At 37.7% G+C, this 20109-nt stretch overlaps 1 protein-coding gene across 2 annotated transcripts; it reads left to right on the top strand.

Annotated features, from left to right (window-relative positions):
* Positions 1-1395: 1395 nt before the first annotated feature.
* PHV (Homeobox-leucine zipper family protein / lipid-binding START domain-containing protein) lies at positions 1396-11745 on the top strand. Of its 2 annotated transcripts, XM_088977713.1 has the most exons (19): positions 1396-1530; positions 1666-2211; positions 3800-3959; positions 5570-5685; positions 5800-5890; positions 5980-6075; positions 6157-6270; positions 6354-6437; positions 6567-6722; positions 6837-6911; positions 7384-7490; positions 7584-7776; positions 7938-8126; positions 8523-8603; positions 8924-9058; positions 9197-9522; positions 10548-10659; positions 10861-11010; positions 11374-11745. In XM_088977713.1, exons 2-19 carry the CDS (start codon positions 2003-2005, stop codon positions 11518-11520), a joined length of 2541 nt encoding a protein of 846 aa, XP_088833839.1. In that variant the 5' UTR covers positions 1396-1530; positions 1666-2002; the 3' UTR covers positions 11521-11745. The 2 variants fall into 2 exon arrangements, with proteins under 2 accessions (XP_088833839.1, XP_088833838.1); XM_088977712.1 differs by having other exon boundaries at positions 1411-2211.
* Positions 11746-20109: the final 8364 nt, after the last annotated feature.

Raw genomic sequence — 20109 nt, 5'->3', positions numbered from 1 at the left:
CGACATCTTGGTCATTAAGGGAGATCTCAGCTCATTACCTCAACAACTGAGGGAGGCCTCAGCTCGGCACCCTGTCAACTAAGGGAAACCTTAGCTCGACACCTCGCCTGCTAGGGAAACCTCAGCTCAACACTTTAGCAGCTAAGGGAGACTTCGATTTGGCACCTTGGCAATTGAAGAAGACCTCAGCTCGACACCTTGGTTGATTGAGAGACTGCAATCAAATGTAGCCGAGCTCGAACTTTCAAGCTTTTGACTCGAGCTCGAATTTGAGCTCAAGTCTCTAATTCAAATCGAGCTCGAGCCTGATAGTTTATGAGCGAGCCCCTACAACACAGGGCCCCCACTACTATAATATATTAAGCTAAAATGTGTACGAAAGAAGAACGAGGATTAGGGAAATGGAATCTAACAATATCTTTTGCCTTTTTCATATAAATTATAAGAGTGCCACTCGCTACCAACTCTCTCTCTAATGTTTTTTTTTTCTTTCAAATGACAAGAATGTCACTCTCTCCTAACAACTCTTTCTCTCATTCTCTCTCCTTATAAATTACATAAATGTCACTCTCTCTCCAATTGAGGGAGACCTCAGCTCGGGCATCTCAGCTGTTAGGGGACTTGCAATCAAAGGTAGTAAAGTTCGAGCTGAGCCAAACTCGAGCTAGATGACACCTCGACCACTAAGAGAGACCTCGGCTCAGCACCTTGATCATTGGGGGAGATCTTGACTCAGCACCTTGACAACTGAGGGAAACCTCAGCTTGACATATTGTCAACTAAGGGAGACCTTAGCTCAACACCTCGCCTGTTAGGGAAACTTCAAGTCGACATTTAACAACTGAGGGAGACCTCGATTTTACACTTTAACAATTAAAGGAGATGTGGACTCAACACCTCAACTGGTTGGGAGACCTTCAATCAAAAGTAATTGAAGTCGAGTTTCTAAACTTTTGACTAGAACCAAACTCGAACCGAAACTCAACTCTCTAATTTAAATCACTCATGTTTAATAGTTTATGAACGACCCAAATAAAAAGGAGTAATTTTGTGTTCACGAGCGAATCTCAACTGTTATAAAGAAAATTAAAAGAAATAAATTATGGTTTAACGGGGACAAATTTGTCTTTATATTGTTCTTAGGTGCCTGCAGTAAGCAAGAATAGGGGCGTCCAGACATGACACTATAATTTTTAATTAATGGGTTTTATCAAAAAAACATTTTTAAATTAATGGTGGATTATTCTGCTTTTTCTGCAAGTAAAGTTGCTGGCATGCCGCTGTTCTTTTCCTCATGTCTCGTACATGCCCACCAAGTGTCGTATGTGCATTGTCTCATGCATACATCCATGACAATGCATTCATTTCGTCCATGCATACATAAGGCTGTAGCCTCCTACCAAAAAATAAAGGCCGTAGCCCCATGACCCATCCTCATTTTTGACAGAGAGAGAAAGGTTGTGATTTGGCTGAGAGAGGCTGTACTTTTGCTTTTCCGCAGAGCTATCTATTTGTCAAAAAACGCCTCTGGTAGGTTAAAAAAAAAGAGCTCTTGATTTCCCTGTGTTTTGAGAGAGAGAGAGGGTGTGGTCTCAGACCATCTGGCCTTTATTTGCCGTTTGCTGATAATTTTTGGTTTTCCTTTCAAATCTGTGGGTTTTGTAGGTGCATTTATTTTAGAGAGTTCTCTCAGTTTCTTTCTGCTTATCCTCCTCAGTTTAGAACAAAGCATCTCGAGATGGGTGTCGAGGATAATATCACAGGCTTCTTGTTTCTGGTTTTCTCGAACTGGGTTTTTCGGGGTTATTGAGGGCTTCTAATGTGGGAGAGAGGAGGCTCTCTTGGAGGAGAGAGCCTACCTGAGAAAGCTTGGAAGCGTTGTTTCATTGTAGGAGAGAGCCCCACGTTCTAGTGTTTTTTGCGTTTTCCTTTCTGGGTTTGCTTTCTTTGCTACTTTTTCGATTTTTTTTTTCTGGGTTTTAGCTGTTTTTATCCTTTCGGGATGGCGCTTTCGATGCACAAGGAGTCGAAACAGCAGATGGATACGAGCAAGTATGTTCGGTATACGCCGGAGCAGGTTGAGGCATTGGAAAGGGTCTATTCAGAATGCCCGAAGCCTAGCTCCATGAGAAGGCAGCAGCTGATAAGAGAGTGTCCAATACTCGCGAACATCGAGCCTAAGCAGATCAAAGTCTGGTTTCAGAATCGGAGGTAAGAAAGAAGATGCAGAGAAGCGTAGGCAAAATGCAGACCCGGATGGTGTTTTATCCTCTGTTGTGATTTCTTTTTTCTGCTTCAATTTTTTTTTTCTTCCTGTTTCGATTTTAAAGGGTTTTTAGGGAATATACATGAGACTGGGGATAACCTTTTGCTGCTATTCGTTTTTTTCTGTTTTTTATCTCTATCAAATGCTCTTTACTTTCCTGGGTCTCTACTCGTGTCTTCTTTCCGTTAAAATGTTTTGGCATCTGTTTTTTTTTTTATTTTGTTTTCATTATTTTATCTTCTTGGCGGAAAACGGTATTAGGAAGAGAGATGGGTTTCGTTCGATTTTGTTAATGGATATTTGGTTGGTCTCATATGTTTCAATCAATGTTGCTCCTGTGTCGTTGGGGTTTTCCATTGTCATTGTTGTTTTTATTAAAAGAAAAAGCTTTTGGTTCAGAGTATTTGTTCTTTCAACTGATTCTGATTCAGTTACGGTTTACAGATTCGGCATGGGCTTGCCATCTTTTCTTCCTTTTTCAACTTTGTTTTCTTCCCGGTTTTTCTTTCATTTTTTTTTTGTTTTTTTTTTCGGTATTGTGATTCCTCTTTTCTCATAGTCAGAAGGATTTTGATTTGTAAACTATTTTTATTTTGTCCATTTTGGGGCTGATTGATTGAAGTAAATGAAAGACAATGTAAGTCTTTCAGAGCAGAGGGATGTACTAACTACCATAAACATTTAATTTTTTATGGAAAGTAGTCAAGTACTCTATTTTTTTAATTTTCTGATAACTTGAAGGATTACTTTTAGATGACGCAAAAAAATGAGACCATCTGAGGGGAATTAGTTTTGAAAATCATTCTTATTTGCGTACAATGACGTCTTTACTTTTATTACTTTTGAATTTGAGGATATTTCAATGAAGATTAAGGGGAAATTTATTTTCATATTCTTCTCTTCATTTATCTTTTTATTTCTGCTCCAAACAGAACTATCTTACTTTCTATGGATTGAAGGTATCTTGGGTTTATTCAGAACCGTGCTTTTTCATAGGGGCAATCTGGGTATCTATTAATACATTGTTTAGAAGAAAAGTAAAAATTTTCAGTATCTAAAGTTTTGGCTATGATGCTTCTCTTTGTCCCATCTGGTCTATTCTGTTTTTGGATGAAGCCTTTTCTTGTTCTTTCATCAATTCTTTCGCTGTATTTTAATTAAAATATCTAAGTAAAGCTAAAAAAAATTGTCTTAACGTTCGGTTTCAAAACTATTTATTCTTCTTTTTTCATCCCCAAATAAAGGATTTGCCATGATTAATATAACTGAATGAGTTGACAGAAATAAAAAAAGTTATTCTATTTTTTCTTCAAAATTTTCTTCACAATGAAGGTAGAAATATTTGGTTGGTCTTACATCAATATCCATCTCAGTTTTTATCAATTTTCATGTCTTTTTGTTTCCTTTCTCCACTACCATTCCCTGCATCTTATCCTTTGCTTGTCATGAAGTGGACGCTCACTTCTATATGCAATTTTTGGAAAAAATGGGTTTCTCTTTTTGTAATTTCGACCACATTTCCCTTGTGTCCAGATGCCGTGAAAAGCAGAGAAAGGAAGCATCTCGGCTCCAGACAGTAAACAGGAAGCTGACTGCTATGAACAAGCTGTTGATGGAGGAAAATGACCGGCTACAGAAGCAGGTTTCACAGCTGGTGTATGAGAATGGATACATGCGCCAGCAATTGCAGACCGTAAGCTCTTCTTTGCCGAGTGGCCATTATGGACTAATAAAGAAGATCAAATAGCTTAACCTCTAATGTTCAACGATTCAAATGATCAATTTTTCATGACAAAATTATGGTGGTTTTCTGTATCTCCTCCTGAATCTTCATTACCAATCAGCAAGTTTTTGCTACTTTGTTATGTTTGTCCGTGTTTCAGTATGCAATATTTTGATTTCTGAATTTTTCCTGAGAATATATGATTTCTGAAGTTTCTATTTTGTAGCACTTGTAGTCATCTCCACTTGGTTTTTGAATTGTATGAAATGCTCATTCACATTCAAGTTGTATGTTTTCACTACGTGGGTGTAGTTGTATAATATTTATTTGTACCACTGACTATTTCTAATCTTGTATTTACCTACCTTCTGGAATTCATTTTTCATTTACACTGCTAACATCTTCTTGTGCATTATAGTATTATTCTATAGGAATTTTATGTTTCGGTAAATTACTTGTACCTGCCCTGGCTTTTCAGTAAAATACCAAGGCCTCCCCTTTGGTATACCTATTAACTTGTACCTTTTGACAGCAAGGGATTTGTGAGAGTGGAAAGGAATAGAATTTAGACAGAAATAGGCATTTCACCAAGAAACTCTAATAAGAAAATGTTATCTTTGTCTCCAAAATATGTATTCTAAAAATGATAAAAAGTACCCTCATTTATAAACATTAATTACAGTTTGACCATTTCTTGTATTTTTTCTTTGAACTTGTTTTCAACTTTTCATTCCCGTCATAGCACACTAGGATGGAAATAATTTGTCCCTTCGAGAAGTATAACTGATGGCTTATTGTCCATAAAATATACAAAGAAGGTGCCCAAAAAAAGGTAAAATGAACTTCGAAAAGTTTTCAATGTCGTGTAAACACTTTCCATCACTAAAACTGATGCCATGTTAGTTGAGTGGTGCAACAAGTAATTTGACCCCTAAACCCCAGTGGAGGTAAAAGCTATTTACCCTTTATGTTCTCTTATATTAATATCTCACATTAGTGTTAGCTATTTATTAACTGGTATTGGGCAGTGCTTTTTTTAACTTCAGTTCTTTGCTTGGAAATATTTCATGTGTTTCTTGTGGCATCTCTGAAATCCTTGTAAACTGCATATTGGTGCTAAGCAACAAATTCCTTTTGAATGACTCCAAGATAATTGTTTTCTGCAAACTTAGAAATAGTAGTATGAAGGTATGAAGGTGCAGAAGGGGCTCACATGCATTGAATTTAATACATCAGTGTACTGGTCCTTTTGGACCCATACTGTTTTTTTAAATAATAAATCTTATCAATTGGTTGGCAGCAACTGCAAAATCATAATGTTTTTGAATGGCATATTATCTTGTGAACCACCCTAAATTGTTGGGATCAAGGTCGAGTTGAGATATTATCTGGTGAACCTTGTGTGAACTTTTCACCATTGGCATTGTACATGCTCTATAAATGATCTGGGTTCCTTTACATGCTTCCTGCTGAGTTATCTGTGTTCTGTTTGTGAGTTGTTTATTAAGCATACTGATAGATGTTGATATCCTCTTTATTGAAGCTTCTTGAATTCAACTAACTTTAGAGACTTTGCACAGGCATCTGTAGCGACCACAGACACAAGCTGTGAGTCTGTGGTCACGAGTGGTCAGCACCATAAACAGCAAAACCCAACACCTCAGCATCCACAAAGGGATGTGAACAACCCAGCTGGGTAAATAACCCTTGAATCTCCAAGTTTCATTTCAAGAAAATTTTATGTATTCCTGGTGGTTCTTTAAAAAGTCAATAAATTCATCATCTTACTTCATTTCCTTTGGGGTTGTAGTCTTCTTGCTATAGCTGAGGAGACCCTGACAGAGTTCCTTTCCAAGGCTACAGGAACTGCTGTCGACTGGGTCCAGATGCTTGGGATGAAGGTAGACTTGAAGAAACTCTTCATTTCAATATGTTTTGTTTTGTGTTAGCTCCAATTATTCAGTTTCTATGTGTTTTTTGTCTTTTGTAGCCTGGTCCGGATTCTATTGGAATCGTTGCTGTTTCCCACAATTGTAGTGGGGTTGCGGCACGAGCCTGCGGTCTCGTGAGTTTAGAACCCACAAAGGTATCTTTTTCTACTTATAAATTGTTTTTTGGCTACAATATTGTTTTGTCTGGTGTAAAAATGTATATTCATATCTTACAGGTCGCTGAAATCCTCAAAGATCGTCCATCATGGTTTCGCGATTGCCGTTGCCTTGATATCTTGACTGTGATCCCTACTGGGAATGGAGGGACCATTGAGCTCATATATATGCAGGTTTGGTTTATGTATAAGTTTTTACCAGACTTGGACAGCAATGCCATATTTCATTTATCTTCTAATTCCATGTTTTTTCTTAGACATATGCACCTACAACATTAGCATCGGCACGTGATTTTTGGACGCTGAGATATACCACTGGTTTGGAAGATGGCAGTCTTGTGGTAATTTGATCAATATGCATATAGAGACAGCTTGTTTCAATACATGTTTTCATGTGAATTTGTCCTGTATTTTTTTCTCGTATGAAGCACAATATTCCCTCTATGCTGATCTGAGGAATTTACCTGTAGATCTGTGAAAGGTCCTTGACGTCTGCAACCGGTGGTCCAACTGGGCCACCTGCTCAGAACTTTGTTAGAGCTGAGATGCTTCCTAGTGGCTACCTTATACGACCTTGTGAGGGTGGCGGCTCGATAATTCACATTGTTGATCACCTCGATTTGGATGTAAGAATGAATATTGATCAAGTGACCCAGTATTTCTGATAGCCATATTTTTTTTCTTTTTTAAATTCCTGTATGTTTTTGAATTCAAAATTTCTTTTTGTGATTGGGATGCAGGCATGGAGTGTTCCTGAAGTATTGCGGCCTTTGTATGAATCTTCAAAAATTCTTGCACAGAAAATGACAATTGTTGTAAGTAGTTAATGACTAACATTGTTCCTTTTGTGTTGTTGGGTGCACTTTCTTGCACTTTATGGGCTCAAAAAATTTGGCTCTGTATGTGGTGACTTTGTGAGGGATCTGTAATTAGTTAAGACAACCAGTGTTCTACCTCAATGGAGGTTTAGTTTCAGATAACAAATTCAACCTGCCATCAACATTATATCTTGTGGCTGAGAAATCTATTTGTTAATATTGTTTTTGCTTTACTTATTTTCACAACTTCATCTTTTGGGTCAGTATTTTTTGCGACTTCTGAGATTTCTCCTTTTTTCAATAAGCAGTTTTCTCCTTGAGATTGTTGCACTGGTCAGAAAGGACTAGATTGACTGACATGAATGAATGTCTATTATATAATGTGATGATGCATCTTTGCAAATCTGAAAACTTTGTTATCTTTGTTATTTTGTTTGGAATCTCTAGACCAAGCTAGTGATGTATGCAGGCCCTGCGGCACATAAGACAAATTGCACAAGAAACTAGTGGAGAGATTCAGTATGGTGGGGGACGCCAACCTGCTGTGCTACGGACATTTAGTCAGAGATTGTGCAGGTAAGGACCTTGGCTAATGTGGAGTTTCATTCCTCATGCTGGTTGTTTGTGATTTTCCATTTAACTTAAATCTTCTGGAAAACTGCAATGCAGGGGGTTCAATGATGCTATTAATGGGTTTTCTGATGATGGATGGTCACTAATGGGAAGTGATGGAGTAGAAGATGTTACCATTGCCATAAACTCCACTCCAAACAAACTTCTTGGTTGCCAAGTTAACTCATCAACAGTGTTCTCCAATTTTGGAGGTGGAGTTCTATGTGCCAAGGCTTCGATGCTGTTACAGGTACATTTCAACCAAATTTACCAATGACCTGGATTTTTATTCACCTTCCAACAGATCACTGACATGCTTGTCCCACACACACACAAAAAAAAGAAACTTTTTGGGGTTATTGCTGTCTTGTGGTTTGATCTTAACATAATTATTTGTCTATGGATTTTTAGAATGTTCCTCCAGCATTGCTTGTTCGTTTTCTAAGAGAACACCGTTCTGAATGGGCTGACTGTGGGGTTGATGCTTACTCTGCTGCATCTCTTAAGGCTAGCCCTTGTGCTGTTCTTGGTGCAAGGCCTGGTGGTTTCCCCAGTAGCCAGGTCATCTTGCCCCTGGCCCATACTGTGGAACATGAAGAGGTAAAGCATTTTGGTGCACTCAAAATATTAGTCGACATACTTTATTTTATTTGTTTTTGATGTTGACACATTAAGCACACAGTCTTGCATGATTTTGCAAGCATTTTCCTAGAAAAATAGAATTTGGGTAATGCAAATAACCATTGTTTGAGGAGGGATACTAAGGTGATGCTTACACATTGCCCCCATCCATGAATCTCACATGGACCATTTGTGGCCCACATGATATTTCACATCAAGTCATCAACCACTGAGATTCATATGTGGGGGAAATGGGCATTAGTTACATGTTTCCTTAGATGGTCCCCTTGTTTAAGTTGCATAGTGTAAAATTATATCTATTAATTATTTTGAATTTAATAATAGCGTTGGGTGATGAAATGGCAACTAATGCAGTTTTTAGAGGTGATTCGGCTAGAGGGACATGGATTCCCCCAAGAAGATGCAGTTATGCCACGAGATATGTATCTATTACAGGTATTGTTATTTTTCTATTTGCATCATTCTCCTTTGGTGGCCAATGGGACTCTAATGAGATAATGTAGAGCTCCCTGATCTGCAGTCAAGGTTTAAATTCAATGTGCTCCATACCGGAAATCTACTCCCAATTGATTCACCACCAGATATGCTTAATCATTGTCTTGTCAGAGGAATTACATCTTTCTGTGGCCTGTTACATTAGAATTTTTATCACTCGCATGTATATATTTGCTTTGTCATTCATTGGCACTTGGATTGCATTCAATGAGCTCTATTTGTGTATTTTGACATTTTTGTCTGTTCGATTGTGGTGGCAGCTATGCAGTGGGGTTGATGAAAATGCTGCAGGTGCTTGTGCTCAACTTGTCTTTGCACCTATTGATGAATCTTTTGCTGATGATGCTCCATTGCTACCATCGGGTTTCCGTGTTATTCCATTGGATCCTAAAACAGTTGGGTGATGTCAAGATTTAGGATTAACAACATTGTTTCTATTTTTTGCCTCTATCTCATGCTCCTTACAACTAGTTCTTTATTTATTTAATTTTCTTAATTTTGCACTCTAATGAACTATTAACTCCATAATACAGGAAGGGCCTGCAACAACTAGAACACTAGACTTAGCATCTGCTCTGGAAGTTGGAGCTGGTGGAACACGCTCAGATGGTGATTCCTCATCCAACGGTTACAACCTTAGGTCGGTGTTGACAATAGCATTTCAGTTCACATATGAGAACCATTTCAGAGACAATGTTGCAGCTATGGCACGCCAATATGTAAGGAGTGTTGTGGGTTCAGTTCAACGGGTTGCTATGGCTATTGCACCTTCCCGTCTGAGTTCTCAGCTGGGACCAAAATCACTCCCTGGATCTCCTGAGGCTCTAACTTTAGCTCGTTGGATTTGCCGGAGCTACAGGTTGATCTGCAATTCTCTTTTATGTTTTAGAAATCATTTATGTTTTTTTCTAGAGAGTTAAATTTTTGGGAGATAAAAAATAGGGATGGTTCAAGTCTACATGACAGAATGAGATTCTTTAGAGCACTAAAAAAGTTGCAAGTTATCTAAATTTCTGTTTTCCTTCCAGATCATTACCTCAACTTTGTTATGTTGACTGCTCCTTTGGATATGGCTCTTTTTAGACCTGGAATTCATCCAGGAACATTTCTTAGACCCTTCATCTTTTATTGATGAAAAAGGAGAATATGAACTAGATCGGTGGCGATGCAAAGGCTACAAAAGATGTTTCTTTGTCATGAGACTGCTACATCTGCACAACAAACAAGTTGATGATGATGCTTGTCTGTATTAGTAGCAAGATTATAAAGGACGGAATTGGAAGTAAATGCATAGAAAGGACTCAGGAGTAGCCTCAATGAGTGATAAGAGAGGGAAAATCAACTAAAAGGTTTGATAACATGCATATACAACCAATGACTGTACCTGTGACGACTAACTTGAGACATGTAAAAGGCTCTAAAAACTGCAGGGGGAAGACCAAAGGAAATGTGGACTGAAGTTGATAATCTAAGGACTTGCAGTCTGACAGAAAAAACTGACTCTTGATAGAGCTCAATGATGGGACAAGATTTATTCCCAAATAGTTGGAATCAAGGCTGAGCTGAGTTCGAGTTGAACTGGTAGCAGTTTACTGTATAAACTAGCACAAACTATTAACTACTTGTGATAGAGACGATTGGCCATTAGTGTTTGTTTTATGTCCTTCATTTTCTGGTTTCAAGCCAACATTAAGGGTATAGAATTTACCTTTATTGGGAGTAGTTAGTTCACATTTCTGTTGTAAGGGCCAAGAAACAGTGGGTTGTAATGTTCCAATTGCCATAGCTAGTTCATAACAACAAGAATAGTGCAACTCAGATATTTTCTTTTTCTCCCAGTATTTCTGCCACTGCTATTAATTGCTATTCAATTTCATTTTTCAGGTTACACACTGGAGTAGATCTCCTACGAGTTGACTCCCAAGTTGGGGATTCTGTCTTGAAGCAGCTGTGGCACCACAGCGATGCAATCATGTGCTGTTCTCTCAAGACAAATGTAACAACCCTCTCTCTCTCTCTGCCCGTGTTGCTAAATAGCTGTTCTCTTATTTTGTTTAGGGACAACTTTACCTATAAAACAAGTTAATCAAATGGTTTTAGTTGCTAACCGTGCAATTGGATTTTATTATGAAATCCATATATTGGGAGACTGACCTTCAATTGAGATGTGCTAACATGGTTGTTAAAATTATCATAGGCATCTCCTGTTTTCACCTTTGCAAATCAGGCTGGGCTTGATATGCTTGAGACTACTCTTGTGGCCCTTCAAGATATAATGCTTGACAAGATTCTCGATGAGGCTGGCAGGAAGGTGTTGTGTGCAGAATTCTCTAAGATCATGCAACAGGTGAGCTACATAGACTGTGTACGAGTATTTCAACAACCGGTGATTGGATATATGTCCTTGCTAGATTTTAGCACTGAATGACATAACTGGGATGAGATATGCTTTTGGATCGATGTTTAGAGTAGGATGTAGTGACATCAACTACAATGACCATAATTGCATTTTGAATCTCTGCACACTGCTCAGTTATTTCCTTTTATTTCCTTTCAATTTGATTTTGAGGGAGATGGTTTGGCTCACCCATCCCTTTGACCTATTATTTGTTCAACCCAGTGATGTTATATTGTATTTACAATCTGATAAAATATTACATTGCTTACAAAAAATTGATGCCATCAGAGCTTACTATTTCTTCTGCTGCAGGGCTTTGCTTGTCTTCCTGCGGGGGTTTGTATCTCCAGCATGGGAAGGACTGCTGCTTATGACCAAGCTGTTGCCTGGAAGGTGTTGAACGAGGAAGATTCCAACCACTGCCTGGCTTTTATGTTCATGAACTGGTCATTTCTTTGAAGGGCAGAGCTAGAGTTGCTTGCTGGGTTAACTAGTTGTTTTGGGGGGCCCGAGTGGGTCCAAACTGATGACTTTATTTCTATGGTTTGTCTTGGAAGACATTCATATAGTATGATGATATCATGGCTGTATTCCGATGACACTCTTTATCGACATCAAGCTTTATTCATGTTGATATATGCTTGAGTGTTTGTTTAATGGAAGATATTCCTGTTCTCTTTTGAATCATTGTCTAGAAATCTGGTGCAAATTTGTTAATATCATATTGTTATCCTGTCTGTCTTATTTGCAGCAACCGGTCCACTCACAGTAAAGGTTTGTTGACCTGGTTGGAGGTGTGGAATTTCCTTCTGTTACAATTAATGTATTGTCCTTGCTATTTTACTAGTTGGGACATGATTTTGTCCTTGTGGCTCTTTCTATCGTTCATTGTTTACCTATTTACAGGTAACAGAGAACGGGTGAACAGAACCACCCATAATGTTAACTTGGACTTGGCAGTAAATCATGGTCAGGCATTGAAGTTGTTTCTCTTATGTGAGACTAGTCAGTCTAGGAGACAAACCATGGTAAATGAAATCTGTTTGTGACAGTCCAGGTTGTGAGTAATCAGGATGCGGTGGTGGGTAGGCTCTGGAAATTTGGATTTTAGAGTGTACAAGTTTCTTTAGGCTCAGTTTATTGCAGTATTAATTCATATGCACATTTTTTGGTAACCCATTTGCATTGGTTTTAGAACTTTGAATGCATGGGAGTGCAAATATGCTTGGTGTAAATTTCGGTTTATTTTGTCATATTTGACTTGTTTGTTTGTGGCAAAAATAGGAATATGAAAGAATTATAGGGGATTTACCAATAAAAAATGAAAGAATATAATAGGAGGGTTATTTGATTGGGTGGTACCCAGGTAGAACGCAAGATAATGTGATGTGGTCTCCCATTAGAATTGAGGTAGAGGAAGGTGGTGCAAGAATTGTAGTTTTTGGGGTACAATTTTGCAATTTGCACATCTAGTTGGTGCAAGTGTGATGATACAAATTTTGTATCAGGTAGTAGTGCAAATCATGTTTTAAAAAAAATGAATGCAAGACTTTACCGTGTCCAAAATTTGTATCTGGTTTTGATTTGTGCTTCCCAATTCTCGAATTACAAGTTTTGGTTAGTGACATCATATTGATAGCTAGACCTGTTCATAGACTGGTCTTGATCTTGGCTATCAGGCTGGCCCATGAATAGGTCTATAATCTAAAGGTAAAATTATGTCCCCAAAGAACCTATGTTTAAGGTTCAACGTATTGATATGTATCAGTCTATATCGGCCCATATGTATAGTGTTAACGGCTACCTGGTATGCCCCTCCAAGGGTTGCATCGTGTCAGATTCAGAGAGTGGTTAGGCCTTGAACCAACTCCTCTGAACTGGTTTCAAAAAAATAAATAAAACATAATAAAAAATACTGATACAGGGTGATATGCCCTACCTATTGGCCTGTGTCAATACTTGGAACCTTTGCCTATGTTGGCTTATGTTACTGTTTGAGCCTAGGCTTGAAGTTGGGATGTTTTTTGTAATTGAAAATAGCCCTTCTGAACTTGTGCAATACATTTCTCTCTACTTGAGCTGAATAAGATAATCCAATTGTGAAGCACTCTATCCCATGGTATTAAAACCATTCTTGACCCCGATGGTTTGAGCATTTGGCCTGGAAATCGGTTAGGTTGTCGGTTTTGTTTTAGTGCTGGACTGTTTTGCCAAAAACCGTCAAATTGGTTAATGAACTGTTGACCCAGGTGTTTGACCTGGACAAGATTGTAGTTTAATAGCACTTATCTTTTTAAAAATTATAATAAATTGATCAGAGAGAGAAAGAGGTCAGATCTACTGTAATCATCGCCGTTGCAATCACAATTACAGGTCACCGTTGTCATCACCGCTGCAGGTTGTTACTGTCACCGTAGCAAGTCACCATCATCTCTACCCTTTCTTCATTTATTGTTTCTTTCTTTTCTCTTTCTCTCAACGTTCTTCCTAATATTTCAATCTAAGGGTAAGATGAGACATACATTTGTTTTAATTGTTGAAACGTTTGAACTGTTTGACCCTGATGGCCGAACCACTGCCGAGAAACCAGTGGCCAAAGCAGTTCTTTCTATGTTTGTTTTGAACACCTTGTTCCATCCATTTATTTTTCTGCTTGTGTTGAACAAATTAGTCTTCATGAAAGTACATTGTTTTACGAAGACCAAAATTTGGTCTTTCTTTACTTGTTAATGAAAGACAAAAAAGCCATAAAGACTAGATACCTATTAATCTGATCTTAATCTTTAAAGATAAGACCCCAAAAAGCTCACTATATTTTTTTTTTGTCATTTAGACTGTTGAAAGATATTCCTAAAAAGACTAACCAAACAGTACCTTATTCTTTTTTTTTTTTAATCTAGAGAATATTATGCTTTTCCCTCCTTTCTTGATACCTCTCCACGAGCTGGGATTTTCTATCAATAAAACGCGTTTCAACCCTCTACCAACTTGATCTAATACTGCATTCTAATCTTATATTTTTTATCTAATGAACTCAATCCTCTTATCTCTTTAAGATTACATCAAGAATTTAGATCTGGAAGGATTCTCCTCAGTTTCTTGTTCTTGGATTTATATTAGACATTCTCTGCGAATTGGGCTTCGGCTAGGCTTTTCTGCAAGTTGGGCTTCAGCTGCGGATTGGGCCTTCTTATGAAATTACCGCGACTTCGGGCCCGGATTTGTCTTCGATGCAGGCCGAATCTGTGAAAGCCCAAAACATAAAAGTTGTGACTTTTTCTCTTATCTTTCTACTGGACCTTGAATCAGCCCATTCGGATTTCGGATACGCGAGTTAGGCCCAGATTACTGAATGATGTTGAAACTGTGAAAAGTCATCCGATTTGTCTTTCTTTGCTCCTGATGCCTTCTTTCATGCCCTAAACAGAAATATGAGTCCAATTAGGTGCTAATTCAGTAAAAAAGATAGAATAATTGGGATGAAAATATGATAAATTCTACTCTCATCACCTACTATAAAAGTGGGACCCGTCATGTATGAGATGTACAGTGTGAGATTCTATTGATATATAGGTCATTTTATTGGCAGGTGATTCGGACTCCCTCTCAACCACTGAAACAAGGGGCATGTTTGGTGGGCCCCTCATCTGTCTCCAGCAGCTAATGCTCCACATGCTCTGAGATGCACTAAAAGATGCCATTATGAAACAAGCCTGGCTCTTTGTCAAGGACTGAAGGGCTCAATGGCCCATATCCTCTTGTCTAATTGTAAGTCTATAGACCATTTCTCACTACCTCAACTAGTGGCTTTTCATCCTTCTCATTTGGTTAAATTAAACCAGGGTCTGAACTGGGTTTCAATGAAGCATCCCATCTATTAACAATCTCAGTTTGGATTGAAAATAAGGATGGAGAAACAATCGGACTCTGTCCAACAAAGAATCACTCTGGGTGGCAGCGACACCCGTTCTTATTCAGGTCAATTAATTAGTAGTCAGTAGTCAGTACTCAGCAGGGGTTCCTATAGTTCCCCAGTTCCCTTTACTAGACCCAAGTTTTCCCTCCTTGCTCAGAAATTTAACTAACATAGAGGGCTAAGGGGTGCACATGGGCCTCTCAGAACTCAATTGTCCCATGTCCTCGGGATCTTAATCCATCAATGATCAATTGGTAGGGCCAACTAACAAATTTACTATTCCAAAACAGCGTGTTCAGAGGAGAGGACACCTTTCAGAGTTTCACTTCTATACTCTTTGCAACTTTATAAAAACTTAAATGGTGTGTTTGGTTATTGCATGCGAATGGGAGAATGGGAATATTTCTATTAGATTCATTTTTTTGGCGTTTGTTTGAATGGATGGAAAGAGAAATCATAAGACGTGGGTTTCCAAAAATAATGAAGTAGAGTGGCCTTGAAATGGTGTGACTAGTGAGAAAAGAAAATTGTGAGAAAAAGAATTGAGTTCTTCCTCTCAAACTTGCACAGCCGACCCTTACCGTTTACTTACATCTACAATGGTCGAGTCATCGGTGTCGTTCCCGTCGATCCTTGGCTAAGGTACGACCATAAACATGACTATCGATGATTGACAACTAATTTCCTACTATTTTTGAAGTAATCGGTCTCCTCATGCCAAGAGGAAGAAATGGTTGTTGGCTAGAAACCATTCTTTCTAGCAGTTTAGCTTGATTTTTTTACATATGTACACTTGTATCTTGTAGATCTAACGTTTACTTTTTGCGAATTTTTACTTATAGGGTTCAAATATTCTAGCTAAATCACGCGAAGGAAAGATATCCTAATTATTTTATTACAGAAAATGATGAACGTGTTTAATCTACAGATCTACCATATGGTTAAGACATTTGTTCACTTTTGTTCAATTTTTCCAAAGGCATGTGATTCGATTGTGATAAGAACCCACTAGATGACCTGCTCTAGGAACTCTTAATCAAGTTGTTATGCGTACCTAGGAGTTAGAAAAAAAGTTGTAGTTGATCAGATTAGAACCTTAAGGAAACTAAGTCCTTAAAGAATTCAATCTTGAAGATGTCATAAAGGTTGATCACTCCCTTGATAAGTCAAGATATTGCATTATACCAAGAACACAAGAAGGCAAAGCTAAGCTTGCTAAAAATACCTTTGTATTATTAATTGATTTCATTTTACATAGTGGTGGCTTTTATATAGACATGTAAATATCATTATCTTATAAGGAAACTCCTACCTAATGAGGATCCCTTTAATTTAGGAACACAAATCTGCCTTGAAATAAGAATCATTCTAAAAGACTACAACTAATGATAACTAAGCATAGAAAAGTCAAAGTAAATAAAATAAGATAAAAACAAGCCTAAGCCCATCAATACATCTTAGCAGGCGTATTGGGCATTTTCTTATCATGTCCATGCGCCAATCCCATCAATACACTTTAGCATGCAGATTGAGCATTTTCTTATCATGTCCATGTGGCTTGGTCTTATGTCATGGATTCCAAGATTTGTTCTTCAAGATCTAAGCCTTGCACATCGTCTTGCACATAAAGATAGGTAATTATCCTTAGTGAAGCTTTGGAAAAATTCTAGAACAGTTTTAGAATCTTCTAAAACAACTTCTTTGTCATGCACTTTCATGGTTAAGCTTTGTAAAGCCTTTTTCATCCTCTCTGTCCTTGCTCTACTCATTGGACCACCGATTCCTTGCAAAGGATCTTGAGAATATTTGAGAATATCAGTTTGAGCCATTTGGCCAGTACCTCATTCTCCATTATTCCCTCCTTCCTCGAAAGGATTTGTCATCGAATCCTTGTTATTTTGTTAATGGCTCGGCAGTCCACACACATACGCCATGTTCTATCTTTCTTTGGGACTAAGATGACAGGAACCGAACATGGGCTAAGACTCTCCCTTACAAAACCCTTTTGCACCAACTCATCCACTTGCCATTGTATCTCCTTTGTTTCCTCGGAATTAGCTCTATAAGCAGGTTGATTTGGTATGGTGGAACCGAGTATGAAGTCTATTTGATGCTCAATACCTCTTAAGGGAGGTAATCCATGGGGAATCTCCTCGGGAAACAAGTCATCAAACTCCTGCAATAAAGACACAACAACACTAGGCAAAGAGGGGTTTAGGAAATTAGTAGAAAAGTAAACATCCTTGTACATAAGTACAAGTAGTTGCTGCTTTGCAATCATGACACTCTTAACCTCATTTTTTTTTCCAGCAAATGCACTCATTCCCTTGCTTTTCTCTCCTTTTTGTACACTTTTCTCTCTAATTTCCCTCTTGGCCTCACTCTTTCCACTTGCATTTTTCCTCTTGGTCTCTCTTGCTCTCTCTGCTTTTGCTTGTTCACTTTCTTTCTTTTTATTTTCCTCTTGCTCACACTTTTGTTCTCTCATTTTGCACTCTCTTGCTATCTTAATATGATCTTCATAAGCTTGCAAAATGTTTGAGAGGGGTTAATACAACAATTCGGTTATTCATTACAAAAGAATAACGATTTTTATACCCATCATGCGTAACCTTTCTATCAAACTGCCATGGTCAGCCAAGCGATGTATGAACAACATGCATTGGTGCCACATCACATAAAACATCATCCTCATATTTGCCAATTGAAAAAGAAACCAGAACTTGCTTGGTTACCCTCACTTCTCCACATTCATTCATCCATTACAATTTGTACGATTTAGGATGCTTTATGGTATAAAAATCCAGCTTATCTATCAACAACGTACTACCAACATTAGTACAACTTCCACTATCAATAATCATAGTACATACCTTATCCTTCACATGGCATAGAGTGTGAAAAATATGCTCACATTGCTCCTCATCACCATCATCCTTGGGCTGTATACTTAGGGCTCTCCTTGTAACTGAAAAATCACCATGAACGGGTTCTGCAATTTCAACATCAGAACAATCCTCCAATGGAGGCATCTCTTCCTCACTTGAGCTAGCACTTTCTATTTCTCCATTCTCCAACACAATCATAACTCTTTTGTTTGGGCATTGAGAAGCAATATGCCTGAATCTTTAGCACCTAAAACACTTAACATCATGTGACTTAGAAGAAGTTTTAGTTTCGGTTTTACCTTTATGAACAACAATCGAACCCTTTTGCTTTGCTTCTTATTTTGTTTTTGAGGCAACCTTGTTGTCCTTCCAATTAGATTTCCATGAAGAACCAGATCTAAACCCTTTTGATTTGATTTGCTTCTCCATTTTAATGGCTTTGTGCAACATCTCCTCCTCCTCCACATAGTGTTGTAAATCTACCACATAAGCAATCTCCTTGTTCAAGCCGCCAATAAATCTAGCCATTGTTGCTTCTCATTCTTCCTTTATGTTTGCTCTAATAATGGCTATCTCCATTTCTTTGTAATAGTCCTCTACACTCATGGAACCTTGAATCAACTCTTGCAACTTTCTATGCAAATCTCTATAGATGACTAAGTATAAATCTCTTGCGGATTACCAATTTCATCTCTTCCCATGACCGAATTGGCCTCTCTCCATTCCTACGTCTATTGATCACCAATTGATCCCACCATATGCTTGTATAATCTGTGAACTCCACGACTGCTAGTTTTACTTTCTTTTCCTCGGAGTAATTATGACAATCAAATACGTGCTCAACCTTTCTTTCCCACTCCAAGTATAGTTCGGAATCATTCTTTCCTTGAAAGGTCGGAATCTTCATCTTTATGCTGCCTAAATTGCTATTCTCTTGGAAATAGCCTTCTTGCCTCATCTAGAATTTGATTCCTCCAAATCTGAATCATCTTCATCTTCTTCCTCAAACACACGTCTTCTAGTGGACTTAGAAATAGATGGGGATTGCAAATCATCCAACCTCACATTCAACTTTCTAAATTGTTTATTAACAACCCTTATGAATAATTTCATGTCAATCTCTTGTGGTTCTCCTTCAATACTCATGTTTATAACCTACAAAAACTTGCTGGAAAATAAAAGAAATTTTGTTCCTCACCTCTCTTTGCCCTTTTTTTTCCACTCAAGCCAGCCCCCTTTATGTTCTTAACAGAATCAAGATCAACAAATCTTAAGGAGCAATCGGTTAATGGTGGCAAATCTCAAAATCAGAACTTTAAAAACTTAGTTGAGGCAAACAATAGAAATAAGGAAGGAAGAAAAAAAAAAATCAATTATAGAAGCCAAGAAGAATAAGGAAATTCAAAAGGAAGCAAAAGACATGCAAAAGAAATCACTAGAATACACAAAACAACCTTGAACCCGAATAGAATATGGAGCACGGAATTTAATTAATTTAGACACAAGAATCCTTATTTGATAAGGATTAGTACTAATTAATATAGTAAGACAACTGTTTAAGGAAAAGAAATCCCAACTCAAAAATGATTATATAGTTGGCTCTTGAAGTAGTCAACTAGTCAAACCCAAAAAAAAGGAAGTATGATCTTGCAATTCAAGAAATCCCATTTATGTTGGAAAAATGATCAAAAAAATCATATCTACAATCTAACTCTTTTTTTTTTTCGAATTGGATGTTCTTTTCTCTCTCTCTCTCTCTCTCTCTCTCTTTTTCTTGCCAAACTAAACACACAAAACAAAATTGACTCTATTCAAAAACACAAAGAAGCCGAATGGAAGAATTCAAAGAAACTATACAAGGACAACACAAGAAATGAGCAAAGATCAAAGAAAAACACAAAACAAGGATAAGCAAAGGATAAATAACCTATTTCTAGAACCAAGGCTCTGATACTAAATGATAAGAACCCACTAGACGACCTGTTCTAGGAACTCTTGAATCAAGTTGTTATGCGAACCCAGGAGCTAGAAAACAAGTTGTAGTTGATCAGATTAGAACCTTAAGAAAACTAAGTCATTAAATAATCCAATCTTGAAGACGCTACAAAGGTTGATCACTCCCTTGATAAGTCAATATATTGTATTCTACCAAGAACATAAGAAGGCAAAGTTAAGTTTGCTGAAAATACCTCTGTATTATTGATTGATTTCATTTTACATAGTTGTAGCCTTTATATAGGCATG

This window comes from Nelumbo lutea, chromosome 3, assembly GCF_056320005.1.
Source record: "Nelumbo lutea isolate HS-2025 chromosome 3, American lotus-T2T, whole genome shotgun sequence".
Taxonomy (NCBI): Eukaryota; Viridiplantae; Streptophyta; class Magnoliopsida; order Proteales; family Nelumbonaceae; genus Nelumbo; species Nelumbo lutea.
Note: the sequence above shows the minus strand (reverse complement) of the source record. Positions and strands in the feature narration are given on the sequence as shown.

What these genes read in the sequence shown, in the direction of transcription:
- PHV (XM_088977713.1), top strand. Translation starts at nt 2,003, where the DNA reads ATGGCGCTTTCGATGCACAAGGAGTCGAAACAGCAGATGGATACGAGC. An exon ending in TGGAAGATGGCAGTCTTGTG is followed by an intron (nt 6,438 to 6,566) that starts GTAATTTGATCA and finishes ATTTACCTGTAG; the next exon opens with ATCTGTGAAAGGTCCTTGAC. An exon ending in CACAGAAAATGACAATTGTT is followed by an intron (nt 6,912 to 7,383) that starts GTAAGTAGTTAA and finishes TGATGTATGCAG; the next exon opens with GCCCTGCGGCACATAAGACA.